Source organism: Sinocyclocheilus anshuiensis, unplaced genomic scaffold (genome assembly GCF_001515605.1).
Source record: "Sinocyclocheilus anshuiensis isolate Anshui unplaced genomic scaffold, SAMN03320099.WGS_v1.1 scaffold70, whole genome shotgun sequence".
NCBI lineage: Eukaryota > Metazoa > Chordata > Actinopteri > Cypriniformes > Cyprinidae > Sinocyclocheilus > Sinocyclocheilus anshuiensis.
Genome location: NW_015542377.1, coordinates 969,833 through 995,546, shown reverse-complemented (window position 1 = coordinate 995,546; position 25,714 = coordinate 969,833). Strand labels below are relative to the sequence as shown.

Genomic DNA, 25,714 nt, shown 5'->3' with positions numbered 1-25,714 from the left:
TACAGTATGTGTGTGTGTGTGTGTGTGTGTGTGTGACGTGTGTATATATATATATATATATATATAAAAACTTCAAATTACAATTTTCCATTTTATTTTAAAATGTAATTTATTCCTGTGATGGCAAAGCTGAATTTACAGTAGCCAATACTCCAGTCTTGAGTGTCTCCTGATTCAGAAATCACTGTAATATGCTAATTTAGTGCTTAAGAAACATTTCGTATTATCAATGTTGAAAACAGTTGTGCTGCTTAATATTTTTGTGAATATATGAATATAAATATCAATGTAATGCATCCTTGCTGATTTAAAACATTAATTTTGAAAAGTAAAAAAAAAATCTTACTGACCTAAAACTTTTGAAGGGTAGTGTGTACAAAAGGAAGACAAAAGGCAAAGTGCAGAAAAACGAATGAAGAAAATGTCAGATGCAGAAATAAAGAGTATGAACTTTTAGAGTCATTCTCAATGTTATATGATACATGCTTTCATTGCAGAAGTCATTAGTATAGCATGCATGCATGGGTAACATTCAAGTAGGATGCAGGTTCTTTCTGATACTATAGTGTCTAACACATGCATTTGATCTCAACATGAACTGGCATGCAGAACGTCTCCGCTGTAATACCATGTAAGCTTTTGTCCACAACACCCCACCTATAATCAAACATCAGTCTCTTGCCAACTTCCCTTGTTCGATAAAGTTCATATGACAAAACATCTACCAGTACCAGTCAAACGTCTAATGGAGAGACATACCAAACATCTCTCCACGTGGATAAGCAACTCTATATTTTCAGTTTACTAAGCATTTTACATGCAAACACTGACCTGCACAACAGAATGAAGCCAAGAAAAGTATCAACTGATAACTAAAAACTAAGAAAACACCTCTTACGATGAATCTTACAGACTCAGGATGACTCAAACTTCACCAGAAAGACTTCAAACTGAAAAGTCCATAATCCAGGTACTCATGTTGCTGCTGTCCATATGAAGTCCATAATCCAGGTACTCATGCTGCTGTCCATATAAAGTTGCTATAAAACAACTAAATAGCAATCCTTTCATTAAATATGAAACTTGACTGTATGAGAAGCAGCGCTCACCTCTGATGATTGGGAGTTCTCATCTCAGCGACAGGTGCTTCCTGTAGCCCTGAACATATGTAGTCTCACCTGGGTGGGGCTAAAATGCTTGTAGCTCAATTTAAATGTTTCCAACTGGATTTAGTCCACACTAGCTGTACTTATAAAAGTCAAGAGTTGCAAAGAGGTTTTCTAACATTAGAAGTCTCTGTCAATATCACTTACTGAAGTGAAGAATCCTTTCAGCTAGGACTTTTCAGCTAGGACATTAGATATTTATAATTGAGTTGTGCATGTTTGCACGCAAGTAAAATGACTGGGTGGGAGACAGGAAGACTGACATTTAAACAACGATTTCTAAGAAATCTCATAGCGCTATGAAGTGAAGATGCAGGTCTATGGTATAATTCATAGTTGCTCTCTACAGCACCTTAATTACAAGCAAGAATCAAGACAAAACCTTTCATAGGGGGCAATTTACAAGGCTTTAGATGATGGATGTTTGGCGATAACATGCTTATTCAAGTTTGCCACTCCTTACGTCTACACATAGAAGTCTAAGAGAATGGCCAAGGATGATAATTTTATAAAAATGAAAATGTTAGATAAATATTAAGATAAATTAAGATAAATAGGTAGGTCTACGGTGGCCGAGAAGTGCAAAACAAAACACAATTCTGAAAACAAAATAACAAATTACAAGACTTGCATTTGCGTTTGTAATTTGTTATTTTGTTTTCAGAATTGTGATTTGTTTAGCACTTCTCGGCCACCGTATAGGTCATATGTTACACACACAACTGGGAGCTGTTTGTGACACTGGAAAATGATCTTGTCGCTGTTGTTTTGAAAGAAAGAGTCAAATTAGTGGCAATGTAAACTAACTGAAACTTTAATTTGCATCTCAAACATTGAGAGTACATATTCAATTTGATCTGAATCACACTATTGGAGCCCCACCCAAGAAGTTTGCATGTAAATGGAATAACATCCCAGCCATCAATCCCTTATCCTTACACTGCATCTTCAAAAGACACAGTTTCTTTCATTTTGTGTTTTCTAGATTATAAATTAAAGAAGTGAGAGGTAAAGTGAGGATCAATTTAACATGTTTCACAGGCTAGACATGAAAAGACATGATTTCAAAACTTGCTAAGGTAACTGGAGGTCATTTCATGCCCAGTGAACCATACTATCAGGATGCAAGTTCTCCAACAGTAGAACTGTAAAACTTTAGCTTCACACAGTTAACGCTACTTTCTTTCTGTGCCAGTTTGATACATTATTCAAGCACAAAATATACAAACAAGCCTTCTATTCTTCATCCAGAAGGTTTTAAAATTCAGAATGTTCAGCATTATGAATTGGATTAAGCATTGAAGTTTCTCCATAGCACGAGTACAGGGCTTCCATTTATGATTCTTTCAGGGTAAAATGCAATACCTACTAGATTACATGCACATGCAGAGTAAAAAAAAAAGCCCTTTACAGAAGTAGGAAGAGCAAAAATGTAATTTAGGTTGCTATTTTACTCTTTGGTCTTATTATGAATGGACTTATTGGACACTTCTTACGTCATACTCACATGCCTACACCTCAAAACCATCTCGTTGAAACAAAGCCCAGTCAGTGAGGATAGCAGTGCTGTCACAGCTGGGCTAAATCCCAAGGCTGCAAGGACCATAAAGAGTCTACTGTTTGTCTTTGACCCAACGAGGGCTGACTGATGGCCCAGCTGTGGATTTCTGTATGCAACAAGTTCAAGATCAGAGCCATTAGCACTGGAATAGTTTCACTGACACACCGACAGAGTCTCAGCCAGGACTGTTGGCACTGGTATCATTTCCATTACAAAGGGAAGAGTTGTCTGATTTAGTTTCAAACATGCCCAGGAGTATCATGATAATCATAACAAAAATAAATTACTTTAAAAGTGCAGTGATATTCAATAAGCACATTAAAATTATGTATTATCTTTTTACTCTTTAAAACAACTTGCAAGGCAATGGAAAAATAGCAATACAGCACTCACCTTGTACTATTCTTATCCTGTTCGCAGAGATTTGTCTCAGGTTTGGAATAGTCAGCTGACTTCTTTTCTTGAACTGGAAGTTTCTGGGAGGAATATAATACATATAAAACGTAACTTCCTCGTTCAGGTATTAATATATCTCAACTACTGGTAACTACGGCTAGTTTGAGACTATTGTTTTTTGTAATTATGGTCTTATTCGGTTGACATGATTGTGTGATCTTACTTGCAACTTTCCTGGTCTGAGGGTGTGACTTTTTGTACTTAGTTTAATGTTTGACTAAGTTCTGGCCTTTATATTGCTATCATTGCTATTCACTGGGGATATACAGTATATGAGACTCAAGTCACTTTTGATTTATGATGGTTTCTAAATAAAAACAGTACGTTTTGAAAACAGTTTACACCAATTAGAACAATAACAATGAAATTAAATCACTGAAAACTGAGAAACTTAATTAAATATGAAATAACCAACCTGCCCATAGAAGTCAGCAGAAGGGGAGGATCTAGATCTTTCATGCACACAGGTGGGTTTACTCTGTCTCTCATTCCCTGTATCAAGGATGTTATCAGCGGAGTGATATCGTCCAGATACCCTTGGTTCGGCTGCTTTCCTCTGGATGTTCCATTTGGTCTCATACTCCGCAAAGGTGCCAAGTCGCTGTTGTTCTAGCATGGCTTGTCGGTTCACCGAGTGAGGGCCATCCTGACCTTCGTTAAGGTGGTGTTCTATGGGGGTTGAGCTTTCACTGTTACTCTGCCCTGCTGTGTCACTCCTTGCAGAATAATGCATGCCTCCAGACTTGGACAGTCTGGTGTCTTCAGATACCTGCAGGTTTTGCTTTGGCATAGGCTTAGGGAAAGCTGGTTTCCCCGCTGCCTCAAATAATCTGTGCTGATTTTCTAAGGGTGCAGCATTATCAGGCACACTGGAGCGCTCATTAGCTCCTACTTCATGAATTTTATCTGGCTCAGAAAAAGACCGAACTTTCTTTTCTGCAGAAAACCGTTTGCGGCTACCAATGCGAAGCACCTGATTACTCCCTGAGGTGGGTTTGCTAGGTGGGACCTTGGAGACACCTGGAAGCGGAGGCGTGTCTTTCCGAGTGGGACCCTCAGTACCTGGATGCTCAAACAAGACTGGCTCAAGGTCTTTTCTCCTAAAGGATGTAGCCTGGAGGACTCTGGCCTGGGCTTCTTTCAGATGGTCTTTATAAGAGCTGGAAAAGCAGCCATCTGAGGAGGGAGAAGAAGTTCCAGTGGTCTTCCAGACAGCAGTATCTTCTACAGCTTCAACCGGACTTTCTAAAGTGGCTGCGCTTCGACTCTTTTGAAGCTGGGCCCTCCTCATCTGGATCTCGTTGCGCAAGGTGGTGGCAAATCTGTCACTTCGTCTTGCCTGTTTGCCACTCTGACTGTCAAGGGCTTCCTGTTGTGCACTTCCACTGTTGATCTCCTCTTGACAGTCCTCCATGTCATTGTGCTCTTGGGCCAGAGAATAAAGCATAGGTGTTTTCTGGGGACATATTTTTGACTCGCTTTTAGTTGGAAAGGGTTGTTGTGAGCACTCTTTAAGATGGAGATGAACAGCACTTCTCCTGTGCTCGGGTTTCTTACTGGGGGGATAACTACCAGAATGCTCATCTGAGCTAGACACATGGTGTTGCTTTTGGCTCATCATTCTGCGATGATAGATGTCAATTTGTTTGAAGGAGGCATTATTGTCTTTATGATCTGTATCATGGTGCTGTGACTGAGGTGGGAAATAGTGTTTTTTTGCTCCTCCTTGTGAACCTATGGACATCCTGTCCCGTCCACTGTGTGACATTTCCAAGACTGAAGAAGCTTTAGAGTCATCAACTCTCACTAAAGAAGCCTGGGACATTCCCTGAGCGATATGATGAGAGGTAACTCCAACGTGACTGGACAGTGATGCAGCTGGCCTTCTAGTTTGATTGTGGCTATTGAGTTGTATGTGGTTGTTTGTGGACAGCTCCTGCATACTGCTAAAGTAGCCACTGAAGGGAGGTTTCAGTGCTGGTATTGTCCTAGTTTGAGCGTGGAAAGTGCCCTCATCGCTGTACTGCCGTGGATGGTATGGAGCATGGGCATAGGATTGATGTCTATCTCTGACATCTGTCGTTGATAGGGAGTATGTCTTGTCTGATGACATATGGTGTGGATACTGATGATGGGCATCGGATGAAATGTAGGGATTTGAGGAATCATTTTTGGATGGCAGGTTATAATCGCGTCGACCCTCAAGACCTGTCTCGTTGACTTGGTGAGACCTTTGCATGCTTTCATGAGTTTCTCCTGCCTTTTGCAATGCTTTTACCTGAGGCTTTAACTGGGCGTGAACACCAAGGCCCTCAGAGGAGCCTGTGATCAAACCCTTCTCATGTACCTTGGTAGCTGCAAAACTATCACTGCGTGTCGGTGGAGTGGGAGGTGGAGTGGAGGATACCATGTTTTTCTTCATATCTGGGACATGCCAGACAGGTCCAATACTAACTCTTCCAGAGCTTGATTGTCGAGTGCCTGGTTGTTCTTCGGCTTTTGGGATCTCATGGCTACCTGAACTTGAGAGATGCTGCAAGTATCCAAGCCTCTCCTCTTGTCGTACCGCTTCGCTTAGGCTTTGGCTATGTCTGCCATTGCTGTGCCTGCCACTTGAGTCCCACTGATTAATTTTGTACAGCATGTTCTCAGTGGAAGCAGCGTTAATTTTGGACAGTGTGTAATCTGGGGTTCCTGAGCTTGTAGAAAAGGAGCTGTATGCAGAGTCTCGTTTACCACCACCCAAATGTTCAGTGCTGTTATTATTGGACTTGCTTGGGGAAAGACGGCCAGGTGGACAGGGATGAGAGCTATGCTCTAGGCTGTCCATACTACCCAAAGAGCTGAACTGATCGGATACTCTCCGTAGATTTGTTTGCTCCCAGCCGGCTGAGAGTTCAGAGGAGAATGAACTAAGAAAAACAAACATTTAAAGAGTGTTTAGGCTGTATGAACAAATGCAACTGCAGTAAGCCATATGAAAAGCTTCTGCCATTCAATATATATTCGAAAATGAAAAATAGAGTCCTTCATTCCTAAATCTTTACTGAAAGAAGCAATATAGACAGAAACAAATTATTTTCCGTCTCTCCAATTACCTTGCATCATTTCTTGTTTGCCAGACTGGTGAGAATGCCGAGTGCCTGGCTGTTCTTCAGCTTTTGGGATCTCATGGCTAACTGAATTAGAGAGATGCTGCAAGTATCCAAGCCTCTCATCTTGTCGTACCCCATCGCTTAGGCTTTGGCTATGTCTGCCATTGCTGTGCCTGCCACTTGAGTCCCACTGATTAATTTTGTACAGCATGTTCTCAGTGGAAGCAGCGTTAATTTTGGACAGTGTGTAATCTGGGGTTCCTGAGCTTGTAGAAAAGGAGCTGTATGCAGAGTCTCGTTTACCACCACCCAAATGTTCAGTGCTGTTATTATTGGACTTGCTTGGGGAAAGACGGCCAGGTGGACAGGGATGAGAGCTATGCTCTAGGCTGTCCATACTACCCAAAGAGCTGAACTGATCGGATACTCTCCGTAGATTTGTTTGCTCCCAGCCGGCTGAGAGTTCAGAGGAGAATGAACTAAGAAAAACAAACATTTAAAGAGTGTTTAGGCTGTATGAACAAATGCAACTGCAGTAAGCCATATGAAAAGCTTCTGCCATTCAATATATATTCGAAAATGAAAAATAGAGTCCTTCATTCCTAAATCTTTACTGAAAGAAGCAATATAGACAGAAACAAATTATTTTCCGTCTCTCCAATTACCTTGCATCATTTCTTGTTTGCCAGACTGGTGAGGGTGTGGACTGGTTTTTGGCTTCTGAATGGCTCTCGTTGAACTTGGTGGCATGCCAGGAGTGAGGTCTGCTCATGGGTTCATTTCTCCTGTGGGCAGCAAACGGGAAAGAGAGAAGGATAGAGAAAGAGGTAGAGCAGAGGAGGAAAGATTAGAAAACAAGGCAATAAAATGTTGTTTTGTGAAAAGCTGCAAAACGAATGGCAAACACAGATCACCAAGCAGCACTACAACAATTCTGAAGGAAAGGAGATCGTCAAAACACGGTAGATGATTATGGAAGTAGTGTAATGATCATGGCATGAGATAGAGAAGCAGCCTGTGAGCATGCCAATCTCGCAGTCATTCACTATCAACACAGAGTTTTTCAACCGTCAAGCACTAACAAAGGCAAAGCCTAGCAAAAACCTACAAACACCAAGTTAAATATCTGTAAACCACAAGTCCACACTCTCAACACTCATATAACAGCAACATACCCTTTAAATCGGTTCTTTCTGGGATGCATGAAGTGAAATAAACATAATATATAATTGTTACTGAAAGTGCCACAACAATTAAACAGAGCCTCTTAAAAGAAGTCACATACATTGTCCTTATGACATTATCAGCAGTTCAGTCCATATATATATATATATATATAAGACATGACTGATGCAACCTATACTTAAAACAATGAACTATTGAAAAAGGTTCCCACACCTTCCAATAAATTTCCAAACTGGATAAGGATTTATAAAATGATTTTATTGAGACCGCACTCATACAGAGCAATTTCTAGCAAATAAATATTTTAGAAAAATGTTCTATTATTTTTTCAATTCATTCTGAATTAAAAAATAATGCCTGGAAATCACAATTTTAAAATTCTCTAATATTTCCAAGTTTTTAATGATTGTGGGAACCTTGATTAAGAAATGTAGAGGATATGCAGGGTGGAAAACTAATAGATGGAAATTTGAACTTCTGATGGATGATATCACAAGGCCATGGAGGGAATATGATTGTAGATCATTATGACTTGACTGGGTGGTAACAGGATTAGAAGTGGGTTTTCTTGTGGATACAATGATACCATACCTCATGGAACTTCGCAAAATCTTCGTGAGAAAGCTCCGGGCCATATGCACGTCGCTCTCTGATGGCATTTTCTGTGCTACAATATCCACCATTTTCATCTTCCTGAAGGGAGTTAAAAGGGGGAGGGACACATATAGTCGGAATCTCTGAGTTCAGTAAAGTTTGACAGGGACTCTAGTGCTGAATTCCAAATGGAGACATGAAAAGCCATCTCTGTGATGGGAAAATACAGACATACTAGCATGGGCCACAACACTGTCTGTAATTAGTCAAGCATTATATGCAAGAACACAAACACAAATATAGCCTTGCGTAAAAAACATAACCAATTCAGACAAAACAACCACAAAATGTTCTTAAGACGTTATACTGTATGAAAAATACACTGGAAAAACACAGACAGTCCACATAAATGAAACCTGTGTTTTTAATGGCTATGCCTATGAGTTCAGAAGCACAAGCACATTCAGAAAAACATCAGTGCCAGCACTGAGGCAGGATTTATAAAGGACAAAATCTTAAAACAAAACAAAACAAAACTGTAGTCTCTCTCTCCACATGCCTATAACATACTAACCAGAGATCTGCAACTTACAAACGCTTAGTGTGAATAGTGGACATAGGGAGACATCTTGTGGTTGAGGTTTAACACTACCACTACATGTGACAAAATTTATGCCACAAAAAAAGTGAGAAAAAGTTAAAAAGTAAAATATTTCAAACTCTTTCTAGGATCTGTGGATGTCATGTTTTAAGACTGCCTGCCACTTCTTTTACATCAACAAGTTTAGCACGAAACATTCCTCAGCATGTTGCCCAACATATCCCCAAACTAAAGAGTCCACCCACACCTGACCTGTGCCCTTTAAGTTTTGAGTAAAAACATTCCTGCAGTTTCTGAAATTCAGCCGTTTGGTTTAGTGATAGAATTGTAAAAATAGAAATCCATCTCCTTGAATTTCCAACAGTCTAAACCCCAAGCTTGTGCAACTCTCCATGAGACCAAAGGGGTTAGAACAACAGTCAAAGACATGCAGTGCTACTCCATTAGACCATGAGGTCAAGTGCCAGTCACCCTCTAGCCAGTAAACAGTAATAGACATTCTTTGAAATACTAGGAAAATAAAAACTATGCTAACCCAAATATCCTTGACTCCAAAACATTTGCTTAAACCACCTTTGGCTACCCAAGCTGATGTTGTCTAAAACAAGATGTACATGTAACGTCCTTGTCACAGGTTTAAAAGATGGCGGAAGAGATTAAACAGCAAATTATGGACAAAGTGGCCCAAAAGACACCCTTTGCTTTCGCTCAATGCTGCTCTCTTTTCCTGTGTAAAATTATCAAGTGTGTATGTGCTCGCCACACATGGTGCTAGCTATTCAGATGCTAATGACATTCTCTCCATTAGACGTATTGTCAGGGCTACAGCTGGTCTAGTGCAGATATGCCAGTGGTCCGAATCAGTGGCGCCCAGGCGGAAAAGAGGCCAAGGAGGGGGGTTCAGAGGGAAAAGTCCCCCACCAAAGTTTTCAGAACAAGGCATGTTCAAAAACAAACAAATCACTTCTGAAAAGACAACAACCTATTCCAAAGCCTGATGCAAATCATTCAGCTTGGGTAAAGAGTTAACATCCAAATCTTATTCACAGGATGATCCAACGTGAAAAAAAAAAAAGGGTTCCAAAGACTCCTACATGAAAGATGAGCAAGCTTTTGAAAGGGAAAAAAGCTACGGTTTACTAATATAAGTGTTAGGATCTGATGCAGTGTTTGAAAACCATCAAAGGTTGATTTTGGTTCGCCAAGATAAATGCAACAGGTTTCATGAGGTCAAATTAACATACTATCTACTCGTTTACACCTGGCCCGAGTCGTCTGAGGGGCAAGCTGCACCAAAGCTTAGATGTCACAAACAGTAAAATAAGACAAGACTAAACAGATGCCAAGATAAAAGCAAAGGAACAACAACAGGTGTGAGACAAAGACAGCAGACGAAAACAGACAGCAAAATGTAAACTTCTAAACTCACCAAACAATCCCTCAAGCAAGCAAGTTTGCCAAATAGGTCCCTAAAAGAGCAGACCTGAGACGCTTTGATGGATGAAATGGTACTGAGAGTCCGGGTTTGCTCCAGTGGACTCCCCAGGCAGCGCATTCCACATTCACATCAAAGACAGGCCAGGACAAAGGGCCCTCCATAGACGGCCAGTCCCGGACCGCAGCGTGAGTCTTTTCAACCATCCACTTCTTCCATATGAAAGACTACAGAAAAAGGTAGCCTTGAGGAGCCCCATGTAGAGAGCTGATCATACGAGCCTTAGCACATACACTCTCATATCGACTTCCAATGCCTGTGTGACTGTTGCAGTCAGGGCAGATCTCTACAGGGATTATGGTGATTTTACCCCGGGAAGGAAGGGGGGAGGGAATGAGGAGGGGGCTGTTGTCATAGCCAGTCTCCTTGAAGCAATCTAGCAACTTCTGTTTCCCTATTGGCTCAGGGATTGTATGCTAATGAGCAGTCGAGAGGGCCAAATGTTCTCACTGAACCCCTCTTGTGCAGCGGTCCTCTGTTTCTTCTATTACTATGGCAACAGGTTTATTTTTGCAGTCTTAAGTGCACTGGTTTGTGAAGTGTAGCGAAACCAAAGAAAAAGATAATAATAGAATTAAATTTCAAAAGAAAAAGTAGTTTTATTTTAAAACATGATCAGATGAGAAAAACATTTATTTCCATAAACTGATCAATCCAACACTGAATATTCAGTAGTGGCTCTGGACTACACAACACCAGAGTTTACTATTGAGGCGCCCTACTCACTGACGGCACTAGACGTCACCATGACCACTGACCTCAAGCCCTAACCCTCCCAACCCCCGAAACGGATCATGTGACCAGTAGATCACTCCAGGTCTGACAAAAGCCATCTGGGTAAAACAAGTTTAGAGATCTCAAATAATCAACCTGTTCGCTTTGTAAACCAGATTTCTCAAGAGTGAAGCTTGGCTGTGATTCGAGCTTGACCTACAAAGTTTCGTGCTTAATTAAAACTTTTCTTGGCATCAAAACAAGTGGTCTGGTGACAGGCAAGAAGATTACAGAATTGTTTTGGCCTATGCCTGATGGGCGGGCTTTTACAAAATCTTTCACAATGATCTATTGTGAACCGAACTTCTCATCCGTGCATTCCAGACAGGAGGCCATTCCTAGGCACTAACGCTCTCATAAACATTGCATTTTTCTTGCTGCCTCAAAAAGGTAAAGCAGGCAAAAAGATTTGTAAACTTGTACAGATTTGTAAAGCTCTTATTTTAGAGAGAAACCCCATTCTAAAACCATCCTGTCAGTTGTTGTTATTCAAAGAGACAAGAGTAAGTGTTTAAGGAGAGATATTCAGTGGAATGTCCAACAAGATCTTATCTGATCCATCTGGCTTTGCTCCATCTAATGGAAATCGCAATTTGTTTAATGTAATATTGGACAAAAGGGGATACCGCTAGAGTTTTGGCTGCATTGGAGTCAGTTATTCATCTGGCTGTGGAGTGTCTGCACAAAGCCCTTCTTCAGAACGCATCTCAATCAGCCTGCTAATACAGGGACAGGAGAGGCCAACCTTGAGGCGCCTGTAATGACAGGCACATTCCTGAGCTGCATGTCATACCAGCCAAAGAACCAATAGCAGTCTAGTCCCCTGCTGGGTTCACAACTGCGTCTCTTTTGTTTGGATGTACAGTACTAAGATGTATCAGCATAAAGCATTTCTTAAAGGGTCATGAAACCCCAGACTACTTTTTCTGAGATTTTAGCAGAGGTGTTTGTGTTGCATGCACATCATAGAAGACAATGTTAGCATCCGATAATTTTAACTGTTGGAGAAAACTGGTTAATTTTAAGCTTTTTTGCGCCATTTTCATCTTCCGGGTTTAAAATCTACATCGTGTTGACGTCACAATTTGTGATGTGTCAATGGACTATAGTACATCGATGACGCGTCGGGTGTCTATTAAATTATTCATGTGACTGCGTGTTCTTATCCTATGAGAAGACGCTTCGCTTAATTATTCACAACAGCATGTGTTGATTTGCTATGACAGACGTTTCAGACTGTGAGATGACCTCGTGCACATTAACTGAGAGAAACATTCATGGATTGAAGAAGAGTGTTTGTTTTTGCTTTGTAATAAGAGTTTGGCACAAACGCGATTCATTCACTTGGTGAGCATAACCGTTTTTACAGCTCTGTGACACAACCCGTCAAAAGGATTATATAAACGTCACAGAATACGCCTTAAAAGTTCTCAGAGGTGCAGCAGCGCGTTCATATATATGTTTTCGATGCAGAGTGCAAATGGCTGTGCATTTATTTATGTTTTTAACTCGATGGGAGCGAAATGAAACTGTCTGAATGCAAAGCTGTGTGTGTTGTCTGTCTCCCCTCTCTTCCGCTCCGCTCCGCTCCGCTCCGCTCCGCACCACGCCCACTTTTTTAGCGTTGTTTTAAAACTATGGTGAGAACTAACCAGCAGGCCCGGACTGGCCATCGGGAGCACTGGGAGAATTCCCGGTGGCCTGGCTGCTGATTCGGCCCGCTGCCCTGTTTTTTTTTTTTTAGTTATTATTATTAGAGATATTGGGGAAAATGAAGAATAGGGAAAGGGAACTGAAGGTGCAGTGCAAGAGAGAACATTTTATTATTTTCCACGGCCTCAGACTAAGGATTTAGAACTTTTTATGTGATGGCCATACAAATAATAGGGTTGTCTGTGGTTTCAGAAATTGTTGTGGATGTATAGGCTATATACAGAAAAAAAGGGGCCAAAATCGCACCTTTTTGGGTACAACAGCTTGTCACTGGAGCAGTACTCCTAAAAAGACATATTTGTTCATTTTTTACCCCAAATAGGTAGGCCTACAAATTAGTACCTTAAGGGTACAAATTACTACTCTAAGGTATACTAAAATGTTCCTATTAGGGCCTGTTTTTTTTTTTTTTAGTTATTATTATTAGAGATATTGGGGAAAATGAAGAATAGGGAAAGGGAACTGAAGGTGCAGTGCAAGAGAGAACCTTTTATTATTTTCCACGGCCCCAGACCAAGGATTTAGAACTTTTTATGTGATGGCCATACAAATAATAGGGTTGTCTGGTTTCAGAAATTGTTGTGGATGTATAGGCTATATACAGAAAAAAAGGGGCCAAAATTGCACCTTTTGGGGTACAACAGCTTGTCACTAGAACAGTAACCTTAAAATGACATCTTTGTTCCTTTTTTACCCCTAATAGGTATGTATGCCTACATATTAGTACCTTAAGGGTACGAATTACTACTCTAAGGTATTAATATGTTCCTATTAGGGGTTAAAAAGGTACAAAGATGTCCTTTTAAGAGTACTGCTACAGTGTCAAGCTGTTGTACCCCAAAAGTTACAATTTTGGCCCCTCTTTTTCTGTGTGGCCTGGATGAGTGTGAGATTTCTCGGCCTGAAATTGCGTCCCAGTCCGGGCCTGGGTAACGCAAGGAGCTGACGGCCCATTTTGGTAGCGTTTGTTACTGCCTTGCTTCGCTCTCAGAGGGCTCTCTTTGAGAAGAGAGCCTTCACTAGCATTCCTCGCGGTGCCGGCCCCACTTTCGCCGAGGCGGAGCGGCGGCTGTGCTCGTGGGTTTCACATATGGATCCGGTGGAGGGAATGTAGACGGGCGCATCCCTATCTACTTCCTTAACCACCAGATCCGGCGCCCGCTCTCGGAGTTTTGGAAGCCCGCGCTACAGTACTTCACCCCCGGGGAGAGGGCGCGACGCTCCGCCTGTCTTTCTCCGAGGAGATTGAGACGGAGGGCGTCAAAGAGCTCGCCAGTTGCACAAGCATCAGTATACACAAGCATATTATGCCTGATATTATAATGAGCCGCATTAATGGGGAGCGGAGCTCGCGCAGTCGGCTCTCGGGGGGGCGGATTGTGCTTTTACCGCTGTTAAGCGCTCCGCTCTCGCCGGGCACGCTCCGAGGAGTGTGTCCGTTTCTGTGATCTTGCGATTGCGGTCCCACTGCTGCTGAGGCATGGCGGCGACTGAGATCGCGGGGTTCACACATGATCTGGTGGACGGGCTGGAGACGGCTCGTCCTATCTCCACCCGTGTTCCCTAGATCTAGAGCTCGTTCTCGAGGCTTGGAAGCCTGCGCTGAATACGGAATATGGAAGAACCCCCTCTGAGTGAGAGCTTGCTGATGCGGCCATCTTTCTCTGAGGAGATTGACGTTGTCGAGGCAACGCTTATATTACATAATTCGGTTTTTGATGCGACTCTTACTCACCAGACCGTATTTACTCCTCTGGTTGTTTGACTGCATTTAATTCTGAGGAATAAAATTAAGTATTTATCTGACTATGAGAAGTTAGATATACAGAGGCTCTTGGGATAAAAATTTCTCTAGTAAGAGCACGTGTTTACCTCTCTTCCTCTGAGGAGGTTGAGGCAGTCAGCAGGGGCTGCTGGGCGGGAGCAGTCCCAACCTACCGTGCTCCAGCCCCTCATTCTGGGGGCCTCACTTCTCGTACTCTTCAGCGTAAAAACTACTGCCAAACGTGTCTCAGTGGGTCCTGCACACTGTAGTGAGAGGCCACAGAATCCAGTTCAGTTCTCCTCCACCTCAATTCAATGGGGCCTTTCCCACCCTGGTGGGCCCCGAGCAGGCTCTGGTAATGGAACAGAAGTAGACACTCTCTGAGGATGGAGACCATCGAGGTGGTCCCTCCTCGCGCAGCAGAGTCCAGGTCCTGCTTGCTTCACTCCTAGAAGCTGACGCCGGTTTCACCGCACGTGCTTTTATGCTTCCTGGTCGCTACGTCACCCCGCCCGTGACGTCTTGCCCATTCATTGGACTGATTACACATGTGATTCAGAGCGTGGTCACGCTGGAGGCGTTCCCGTAGCGTTTCAACGCAGCGTCTCGTTCCCTTCGGGGAGCCACAGTTACATACGTAACCTGGAGACAGTAACCTGGAGACGATTTCCTGGCCTGAAATTGCATCCCAGTCCGGCCCTGCTAACCAGTGCTGAAATGGGGGGTTTCATGACCCTTTAAACTTGCAGAAACTACTATTAGGGCCGAACAAGAAATTCATGGCTTGCTTACTCAGGGTTTCCTGCATGTTGATGTGATTAAGGATGCCCTTAGTCTAACCTCAGCTAACAGTGTAAGAAGCAAGAAAAGTGCACAGTAATCAGACTTAGGTGACCAAAGGACTCTAAAATCATTGCTCCATGCCAAAATTTATTGGAAACAGTAAGTACAGGAGACTGAATCCTTCTGTGCAAACTATTACATTCCAAGAGACTTAATATGACCTATAGATCAACATCTGATCACAGTACTAGACTAAGAACAAGGATTACCTTGCAGTGATCTGGCATGTTACTGAGATTAAATAAACAGCTTGCATTACATTCATAGAAGAAAATAAACAGTTTGACCTAATTTTAGAAAAATATATGAAAACTTTACCTGGTTTCTTTCAGAAAACACAAAGCACATCACAAACTCTCTTTTTCTTCTTCTTTTTTTTGTCTCTTAGTTTAACGTATCTTCTATTTACTCTTACTTTTGATCTCTTATTAATTACTCTTTTGTAATTACTACCAATTGTAATTTGGTTTTAGTTATATGTAAAGTTTGTATGTTCCAATTACTTTGCAATAAAAAAGCGCTCCTCTTGAGCATAAAAAAACTTAATTAAAACTTCATTTTGACTTCAATAAAGACCTGATCATTATAAAGACAAATATCACAGCTAGCTCATAAATCTGTTTCACATTGGGAAGACATATGAGAACTACCTGATTCTTACTGTTGGTACATGTGTAATTAAGCAACACTGAAGACTTTACATTAAATTTTGCAATATATTTTCATAAATAAATTACAAATAAAAACATTTACAATACATTTTTGAATCTAGTTTATATTTTGATTAGCCCTGATATTCTTATACTTTAATCGTCAAACTTAAAAAGTCTGAAAAAGTGGTATCCATGTCAATTTTGATTTCATTATGCATCATAGAATTACTTGTGAATTATGAAATAATTAAGAAATAAGAATACTTATGAGATCATGAATTTGATGAATGGTTCAACCCAGAATTGTTTGAGAATGAATCACAATGAATAGAATCATAATAAGCTATTTTACAATGACACATATTTGGAGTAGAAAGGTGTAGCTACTTTGTGTTGAGATTAGGACCAAATCTAACACTAATAGTGTTAAAAGCATTTCTGGTTTCCCCTACCCGACTGAGCCAGTTTCAGGCAGACAAATCTCTCAGCACCATCTTTCCAATGTACCTTTCACTTTCACAGGCTGTTGATGTAACAGGTGTCATAGCAACTAAAATAAAAGAACACAGCTTCAGAAGGATCTCATCACCATAGCACTGTAGGAGCTTGTCCGAATTATTGTTTGATGCTGCTTCCTGTAAAGCCAAGCCACCTTGTGTTAAAATATGACCTGAGGCATTTTTTTTTTATTTCAAATAAAAGCACTGAAACCAATCAGTCAGATTTCTCAAGTATTTGTTTCGGCCTTGACTGAAATGCAATAAAGCAGTAAAATATTGTACTTCTAAGTCATGAAATCCAGACACTACAAAACTGAAAACGTATGGCAACATTTCAACATTTCAAAACTTTACATACCTCAATAACACCTGTACAAAAAGTCTGAGCCCACTACAGCATCTGGTTTGATTCAGTCATGATGTCCTTCAAAGACCAGCTCCCATTACTGTGGTAATCCGTGTTAGATTTTTCCTCCTAAAGTACTTGTGAAAACAGCAGCTCTTCCTTTAAGGCTGATGAAATGTGTCTAACTCACGGGTGTCAACTCACCTTGCCAATGGACCGTTCCACAAACCATTTTAGAAAAGGGTGGATCAAGAATTAGCACCACATGACATTTCAAATTAAAAATCACTTTGGCATTTAGATGGCTCTGATTCAAAAGTTGCAGTGTGAAATTAAGAAAACAAGAAAGTAGTTTTACTGGATCATTGAGCATCTCTATAAATCATATGCAGATGATTTGACTCCACCCCTGCTGTGGTGATCAAGTTCAAGTCATCCTCCCTCAGTTAATGCCATAGGAGAGATTTACTAGTTCTAATTGGATTCTGAAGCTCAGAATGACACAGCTCTTGTCACTAAAGCCACACACCTTTATTACGCTATTGGGCAGAAGGATAGGGAACACATTGCAGCCATAAATTTTGGCATGGCAATACATGTCCAAGAAGGGCCTTTTACTTAATGCACCACTTTAACATTTAAAGCTACACCCTGTAGCTGAAATATTTAGTTCTTTAGGTGCACTTTAATAGCTGAATATGTATGTAATTACTAAACGAGGGAAGAAAAAGCAGGCGTCCTATTTTAAGCAGGCTTTTGGAACAATGTTGCAACCAAAGTCTGTATTTAAGCCAATGGACGAAAGAAACCCATTCCAGCTGTATCCTGGGAAAAATCATTAATTACTGACAGTTGGTCTATTGCAAGAGGGATGTGGATTATTATCTTCCTTAAACAGAAAGCTTACAGGAAGTGTAAGACAAATGTCAACACAAGCCCAAAAATTCAAGGAATGAAAAGAGCAATTTTTCTTAGCTTTGGTCACCCCAGGATTATTCCATCTACAATATCAGTGTACAACATTGTTCACCAGCCAAATATATAAATATTCAAATAACTCTGTCTCTCTTTCTCTCTGTTTATATATATATATATATATATATACTAGGGGTGCAACGGTTCAACTTACGGTTCGGTATGTGCTATGTTTAGGGAAAAAACTATATTGTCAAATAAAAATAAAGAAAATAAGAACAAATAATCTAACTACAAGCAACAGCACAAATAAATAAACAGTGCTTTTCAGTTTTTTTAGGTAGGTCTAACATAGTTTTTAGGTACAGAAATTGAATAAATCAAATGTAAAATAACATTGCATATTTGACTGTATAAATTAAAGATTAATCCTTATTAAAGTTACAAAAGTTATTCAATCAAGAGCAGTGAGAGATTTCCGTGTTGTTGCTGTTAGATTAACATTAAGAAAGTGCTGTCACTTTAAGAGAACGCACTGATCCAGTGCACTGATCAGTGTAGCCACACGTACGATAATTATCGTATTTGTACGATAATTTTGACCTCTGTACGATGTAAGATCAATAATTTAAAAAATCCCATAATGTACGATAATTTCAGAATTTTGTGACTCTTCAAATGATGGTAGTTGTTATCATAGGGTTTCTATACTCATCCACGAAATCGGCTCATTACAGACACTATAAATGCGCTCGTGCACACCGAGTGTGTTAAGAATTCAGGAGGGTGCCCTGCTTTTAAGCCAACGAGCACTATCTTGCGGTCCATGATGGCAAGAACCCCCTCAACATCTGGCAACACGCAGGCTTCCGATGACAGAGACTCACAGGTGGAGTTATTTATCTAGTTTTTTATAATTGTGGTAATTTGCAGGTTGTGTCAAAAAGTTGTTGGTCTAGATAAATAGCTGTATTCATGTACGTTTGACTCGTGTACGATAATTTTCTTCCAAATACGATAATTTTGAGCTTCTGGTACGATACTTGGACATTTCCAATCTGGCAACACTGGCACTGATACTTTACATTCAGCTGACTATGTCTGCTAGGATACTCACCAAGACGGGCATTTTGACATAATTTTTGTGTGAATCTGTCCATTCAAACACAATACTTCACAGAGAGCTTAATATTTGCACGCGTTCTGAGACGCGGGTTCACGCGCTTCGGATGAGCGAGCGACCACACAGATCTTCTCACTGCGCGCGCGAGTTCGCGTCTTCTGGATCTTTAATATTTAAACTGGCAAGGCTTAAATGAGTTTAGTTTAAACACAGATAGCAACGTGTGCTGTTCAGGTCTCACCTGCGCTATCAACACGTGATGACGGCATAAATGACAGTTATTCCATCATAAAGCACTCGCATTGATTAAAGAGTGACTGGTTTGTCCACGTATTGTTTTTTTTCTCTCATCGCTCTTGTTGTAATGTATTGGGAAGCCAGAATTTGGATCCATCAACAGAAACATGTATTAGCCGAACTCTAAAAAACCATACTACAGATGCATTGTCAGATTTAAGTTGAACCGCGGTCCTAGTGTATGCCGAACCGTGTGTGGAGAACAGTACGATTCGGTTTTTAACCGAGAACCGTTGCACCCCTAATATATACATAATACCATTCAAAAGTTTAGGGTAAAAACACCAGTATTGTGAAATATTATTATTATAAAATAACAGTTCTCGACTTTTTTTTAGAATAGAAAGAATGAATATCAATAAAGTTCAAAAGAGCAGCATTTATTTGAAGAAAAAAAATCTTTTGTAACATTATAAATGTCTTTACCATCACTTTTAATCAATTTGTGTGTCTTTGCTGAATAAACGTATTTTAAAGTATAAACTATAATGTTTTTCAAGAAAAACACCCCATAAAAAAGGCATTGTACACACACAGACTCACTGTATATTTATTTATTTAAAGGGATTTTATTAGCTAAAAACAAATCTTTGAAAGTTTGCATTGTCCTTGTTTTTACTCACGCTAGTGTCACTGAAGGTTTTTGATTTCCCCACCACATAACACAAAATGAATTATCACACAAAATGTTCAGCTTTTTCTATACAATGTGACTCTACTGTCTGAACATTTTGTTAGATAACTTCTTTTGTGCTATCATACACAATCAATGATTGTGTTATGGCTCTACACCACTAGGTGGCAGTAGTCGTTCTATGTGAGACGCTGGCTACAGTAGAAGGACTGGCCTCTGAATGATCTGTTCATAACAAAAGGTCTCTTGGGTCAGTAATGTCAATAGAGCATTCGAACACATCCCAGTTAGAAAACAGAAAAAAAACACCCTCTGTTATTGTCAATAAGCTATGATAAATTAAACGTGCTCCCCTGAGGTCTTTTTCCAAACAAGGTTTCTGAGAATAGTAAATAAACAATCAACAAAACTTTACAGAAAACACAGAGAAGATTTATGAGAATGACTAAATCTGAATCACAGAGATAAACATGATCTTTGATAGTTTCACTGGGGAATTCAAGGTCATTTCAAGACAAGCCAGTTGGCAGACGTTCCTAAAACAATAACAGTTTACAAAAAGATTTCTCTGAATCAGTCACAACAGAGTCACAACTCGGAACATCACTCCAGACACGCCTCTGTCACATGACTGCCTCCTCTCATCTGTATAGCAGAGATTATCTTACTATAGGGAGATGAGAGGGTCCGTATTACTTACTATTGGAGAAAGCGTAACGGCTAACTTGGATCACGTGTCCCTTAATAACCAATCACAATACAGCCTTGACGTCATTGAATTTCAGTCAGAGTTGTACGACACTCAATCGTCGTTTACGGATTCCATAGGAATGAATGAGAAGTGCCGTAAACTGAATCCCACCTGTCGCAAAAAGTCAGCATTTTTTTAAAATAGTTCAATCCAAAAGTATTGTTTAGTGTAAAACATGTTGAAGATTAGCAGATAGGCTGTCGATTCATTAAATGATAAGCCGTTTCCTCTAAAAAGCTGTTTATTCAGCATAGTGAAGCCTCTCCTCCATTGACGTCCATTAAAAAAAACGGCCTCTGGTCTCCTTTCCCACGTACTGCCAGACCGGAAGTGTTAGCTTTAGCCGTTACGCTTTTTCGGCTAATGGTTGCTGGCTTGCCTTCTAGTGGATTTGTGGCACTGTTTCAAGGACTTTATGTGAAGTCACTGTTTGTTTCTAAACCCAACAACCACAATATTCATGCGGAGCATGCGCAAATAATCTGCACTACAGATTTCTTTTCCCTTTTTCCACCAGTGACAACAATGATATTTTCATTAATACTTTTGAGAATCGTTGACTCTTTCTTTGAGCAAAACAATCAGTAGGTAAATCTCTAAACAGAACAATGGTTCCCAACCTTTTTTGGCCCAGGATTGTGAAATATAGAAACGTTTATGAAATCGTGTTTGCATAAAAGGGTGTATTAAACTGTTCAAAAACTACAGTAAAACCAGCAGCCAGATTATTATAATACTCCGCTAAAGTTCATCTGATGCTTTCTGTAGCACATCTGTGCTATTGGTTTGTAGGGCTCTTCTAACAGACAATCCATTTCTGATACTCTTTTCTAATAATTTATTGTTCAAATGTTCTTTTACCCCTTTGAATCTCTTCTTCTTATTCACCAGTTCCAGATGTGGCTTTTTCTTTGAAACTCAGCACAAAAGGCTGGCATCCCAGATGAAATTGCTGCTTGGCATATACTTTTCAATAAAGCTGCTGGCTGAGAACCTGTAAGGTATCAGTTTCTAAAAGTCTAGAGACTCTAATGTATTTGTCCTCTTGTTATTGTGTATCTGAACCATCCGCATCCATCTCTGTCGGAGTTAAATCCAGTTTGCTGCTTTTGTTTAAAACATCAGTACATATACTCATAGAATAGCCTTCATTTCTTGAAAATTTTTAAAGCCAAATTCAAACTCTGAAAAACCTAAATAATTTAGAAACAATTTCCACACTTTTTAAGTAACAGTACTATAGAATCAAATAGCTCCTATTGTAGCACCAGACAATACAGTCTGTAAAAGTGTGGATGAGTTATCTAATCCACAAGCAGCAGACTCCAAATCCCATTTTAATCAAACTGACCATAATCCCTAAAAATATCTCTGTAGTTAGATTACCTACTCAGTGGGGCATCTGGGCACACTGGCATTCACAGAAACACTCAACTGTGCATCATGCATGAGTGACAATATTTAGTGTGTCATAGGATGAATTTCATTCACCTAAGTGTTTAGTAATCATGTTCATTAAGGTTAGTTAATCTATTTAATCACTGTGTGACATTTATCACTTGTATTACTATGGCGAACTACAATCATTGTATAAACAATTGGAATGCGTAAAAAACAGTTAATGTAGTTCATCAGTATTACCCAAAATTGTATCGCGTAAATATAGTGATTACAAAAGATGACTAATTAAAGGTAATTTGGTCATGCAGTATCGTGCCAAACCAATTAAAAAAAAATTCAGTTACCAATAACTTTGTAGAAATTCACAGTTAGCCATGACTTATTTATTGCACAAGCAAAAGTTTACATTAATACATGGGAACAGTGAAAAGTGAATAACACTGGGCTGGTCATGCGATCTCAAATGGCAGCCTCCATGAACAGGCATGCTTATTCTAAAATAAAACTGCTTTTATTAGGCTACTGATATGACAGCACTGTTAAATAAAAAGAAAACTATTAGGAATCATTTTTGTTAATTTAAATAAAGCTGAAATAAAATAAAATATAAAATACAAATGTAAAATGAAAAACAAAAGCTTAAATAGCTGAAATGAAAATTAGAAATGATGCCTGGGGAACTAAAAAGACATTTACTAAAGTTAATAAACTAAAACTCAAATAAAAATAAAATAAAGCTAAATATTTAAAACCCAAAACTAATAAGAGAGACAAAAGTAAATACCAAAAATACTAAAACTAAAATTAAAATGAAAACTGAAGATATAAAAATAAAAGCTAATTTAAAACATTAATAAATATTATAATAATATATAAATTATACTAAAATAACACTGTATGAGTCTTCATCTCATGTGATCCCTTTTAAACACTTTAGTACTGTTCATTTCTTTGTATAAAATATTTTAGTAAATAAAAACTTTAATTATAACAAATTACTTAATATGGATATAAAACTTATGACAGTGAACGATGTATCCAGGCATACAGATGGCCTTGTTCCACCATAAATGCTATGTTCTCTATTTGTCCAGTGCCTTGGTCATGCCAAACTAAACAATCTATCTCCAGCTCATGCATACTAGTTTCAAATATAGTCAGAGTATGCAAAACAGGCACCGCCTACATATGCGACAACTTCCTATTTCCTCATTTCATAGTCAAATGCTTATTTTGTTTAGGCCTTTTTTCAGACATGCAATCTCTTTCAAAAAGCACACTGTTAAAAGCCACACACCACCCTCTGCTCTACCATAATGGTACAGATCGAGTCACGTGGTATGCCGGGCTCAGGGTCGTTTTGGTCACAACCCAGTGATCTGCCTCTGGCTGACATGACATCTGACAAATTTTTCTTGCAATTATGAAGAATTATGACAATGACACCCACCTCGACAGGTTTTTAAAGCAACATGAGCGTGAGAGTGGAGTGATGTAACAGCATGTTATTTGTTAACTGTAAATACGTATTGTTATACGTGGGGTTCAAAAAGCCTAAGACAACTTTTTAAATCTGGGATTCAAGTATTATTTATTTTCTATATATTTTTCTATATATTATAAGTTTTACATTTAATGAAATCTTTTCACTCAAACTGCTATGCTGACAACACAAAATAGTATTTTCTTATAAACGAAAAAAAGTATTTTCATAAGTGGACACTATAGTTCTGACTTGTACTTGCCCTCCCAACATTTTCACTGGGCCAAACACAAAAATGATAAATGTAAGAAAATGTTTATATACACGACCATTCAAATGTTTGGGGGACGGCAATATTTTTTAAATGTTTTTGAAAGAAGTCTCTTATGCTCACCAAACCTGCACTTATTTATTTATAAAAACTAATACTGTGAAATATTATTACAATTATTACCCAAAATCCATCAACAGACTTCTGTCTGTTACCCAAAACCTGTTAAATACCAAGCCTCGTCTGGTACTAAAATCAGTGTTTTACTGCATTTTGTTTAGTACCCAAAAACTGATCTGCTTAAAATTGTATGGAAACCAATGTTACTTTTTTCAGATTTTTTTTTTTATAAATTGAATTCAAAATAACTGTATTTATTTGAAACTTTTGAACCGTACAAGAGCTTAAAAGATCAGGCTATCCATAATGACAGCCATTCAAAGTCATTTTAAATGAGATTCACACCTCTTGTTAAATACATGAGTCTGCACACTGCCCACCCACGCCCCACCTTCTACTGTGGTCCAGCAATGATTTGTTATCTGCTCTCTGTTTGCTAATTCTGACTCACCACCCACTGAAATTATCCACTACAGGCACAGGAAAATGTATGCACAGCATAATCACAGCTACAAATAATAAACTATTTTTGTCCACTTGAGTGTTTAGGTTCTCTTGATTTAAAAATCCAAACATCACATCACGAAACATTCCTGAATTCTTTAGTGATTACTCTAATCCAACTGAATAGCTTGTGAGTAGTTACATGTCTGTTCAACAATGTCAACCACTTATCCCTGATTGCCTAATCGGACCACATTCATTTCACTGTTGAAGATACGAAAACGTGACTCAGTCCTTGGTTTTGATGTCACCATACACAACCCCCTTTTTAATTTCGCATCTACAATAAACATTACTCCAGTAAAAAATGCACATGCCAAAAAATGCCATTGCTGAGAGACAAGAAGTGGGTTTAAGCTTAGCTTTGAATTCATAACTCTACTACAACTACAGTGAATCGTCAATAGATATTCAAGTCACCTTAATGTAGAATTCGAGTCACCTTCTATCACACGGCAAACCTGCAGTAATGACTCTGTCCAATAGATAAACACAGGCAGTTTTTCTCCCTGGATGACATTGTTTGTTTAGCAGTTATGCTGTAATGCGACCAAACGCACTTAGTGTTTCCCAGATAGGCAGAGCTGAGACAAAGAGGACAGTGTTTGGCACACAAAGAAGTGGACTGACCAGCCTGCTCCTCTTCAACTGAAATGAGCCAATGTAATGCTTGTTTAACAGAAAAATACTATGCCTTTCATAATGCAGATCTTTTCTATATAGACAAGATAAACTCAAACCTGAAACTAACATCCATTTGTTTCATTTCTCACCGAGAGTAAGTGTTGCTTTAAACATATGCATACACTGCTTTCAGGGTGAGAAAATCTCACATTCGTGTTTTAAGTTGGAAAAGAGCAGAAGCCTTAAGAAAACTGAAAACATTCAGACCACATGAATCAGGACCAAATCACTTCATTTGCATCACAGAGTTGACACGTGCTTACTACCCACAGTGTCCACTGGCTGAGAACATCACTTCCATTCCGCATGCAAAAGTACTGCATCAGATCGAAACTTCAGAGAGGGTTGTTAGTGAAAACACAGTGTCTACTCACTTTAATGTTAGCTTTTGACTACATCAGTAGAAATAGGAAGGATAGCTGGGTACATAATATATATATAAAATTTTAAGTAATACTTCCAGCATATACTTTCAGTATATAGCTGAAATAAAAAATAAAATTGGGTAACACTTTCTATGAAGCCCGTATTTATAATACATTATAAGGGTATTCTTAAGGCATTATAATGAATGCATAATGCATTATAAAAAAACGTATAATATGTTATATCAACTCATGAATAATCATAACAACAAGGGGAACAGACACAGTAATGATGCAGTACACAAGCCGCGGTTAAGACAGCTGACTCCACTTTGACGTGACTCTGTCTCTCTCTCTCACACACACACTCGCGCGCGCGCGCGCGCGCACACACACACACACATGATGCGCAAAACTCC

The 25,714-nt window shown here is 39.4% G+C and overlaps 1 protein-coding gene across 1 annotated transcript in view; it reads right to left on the bottom strand.

The window, feature by feature from the left end:
• Positions 1-25,714, bottom strand: part of LOC107692366 (protein Shroom2-like) — a 65,027-nt gene that overhangs the window by 8,095 nt on the left and 31,218 nt on the right. The window contains exons 3-6 of the mRNA XM_016491365.1: positions 6,944-7,063; positions 6,315-6,757; positions 3,599-5,652; positions 3,121-3,203 (exon numbers count right to left, since the gene is read on the bottom strand). Coding sequence (XP_016346851.1) covers positions 3,121-3,203; positions 3,599-5,652; positions 6,315-6,757; positions 6,944-7,063 — 2,700 coding nt within the window. The remainder of the gene's footprint in view (positions 1-3,120; positions 3,204-3,598; positions 5,653-6,314; positions 6,758-6,943; positions 7,064-25,714) is intronic.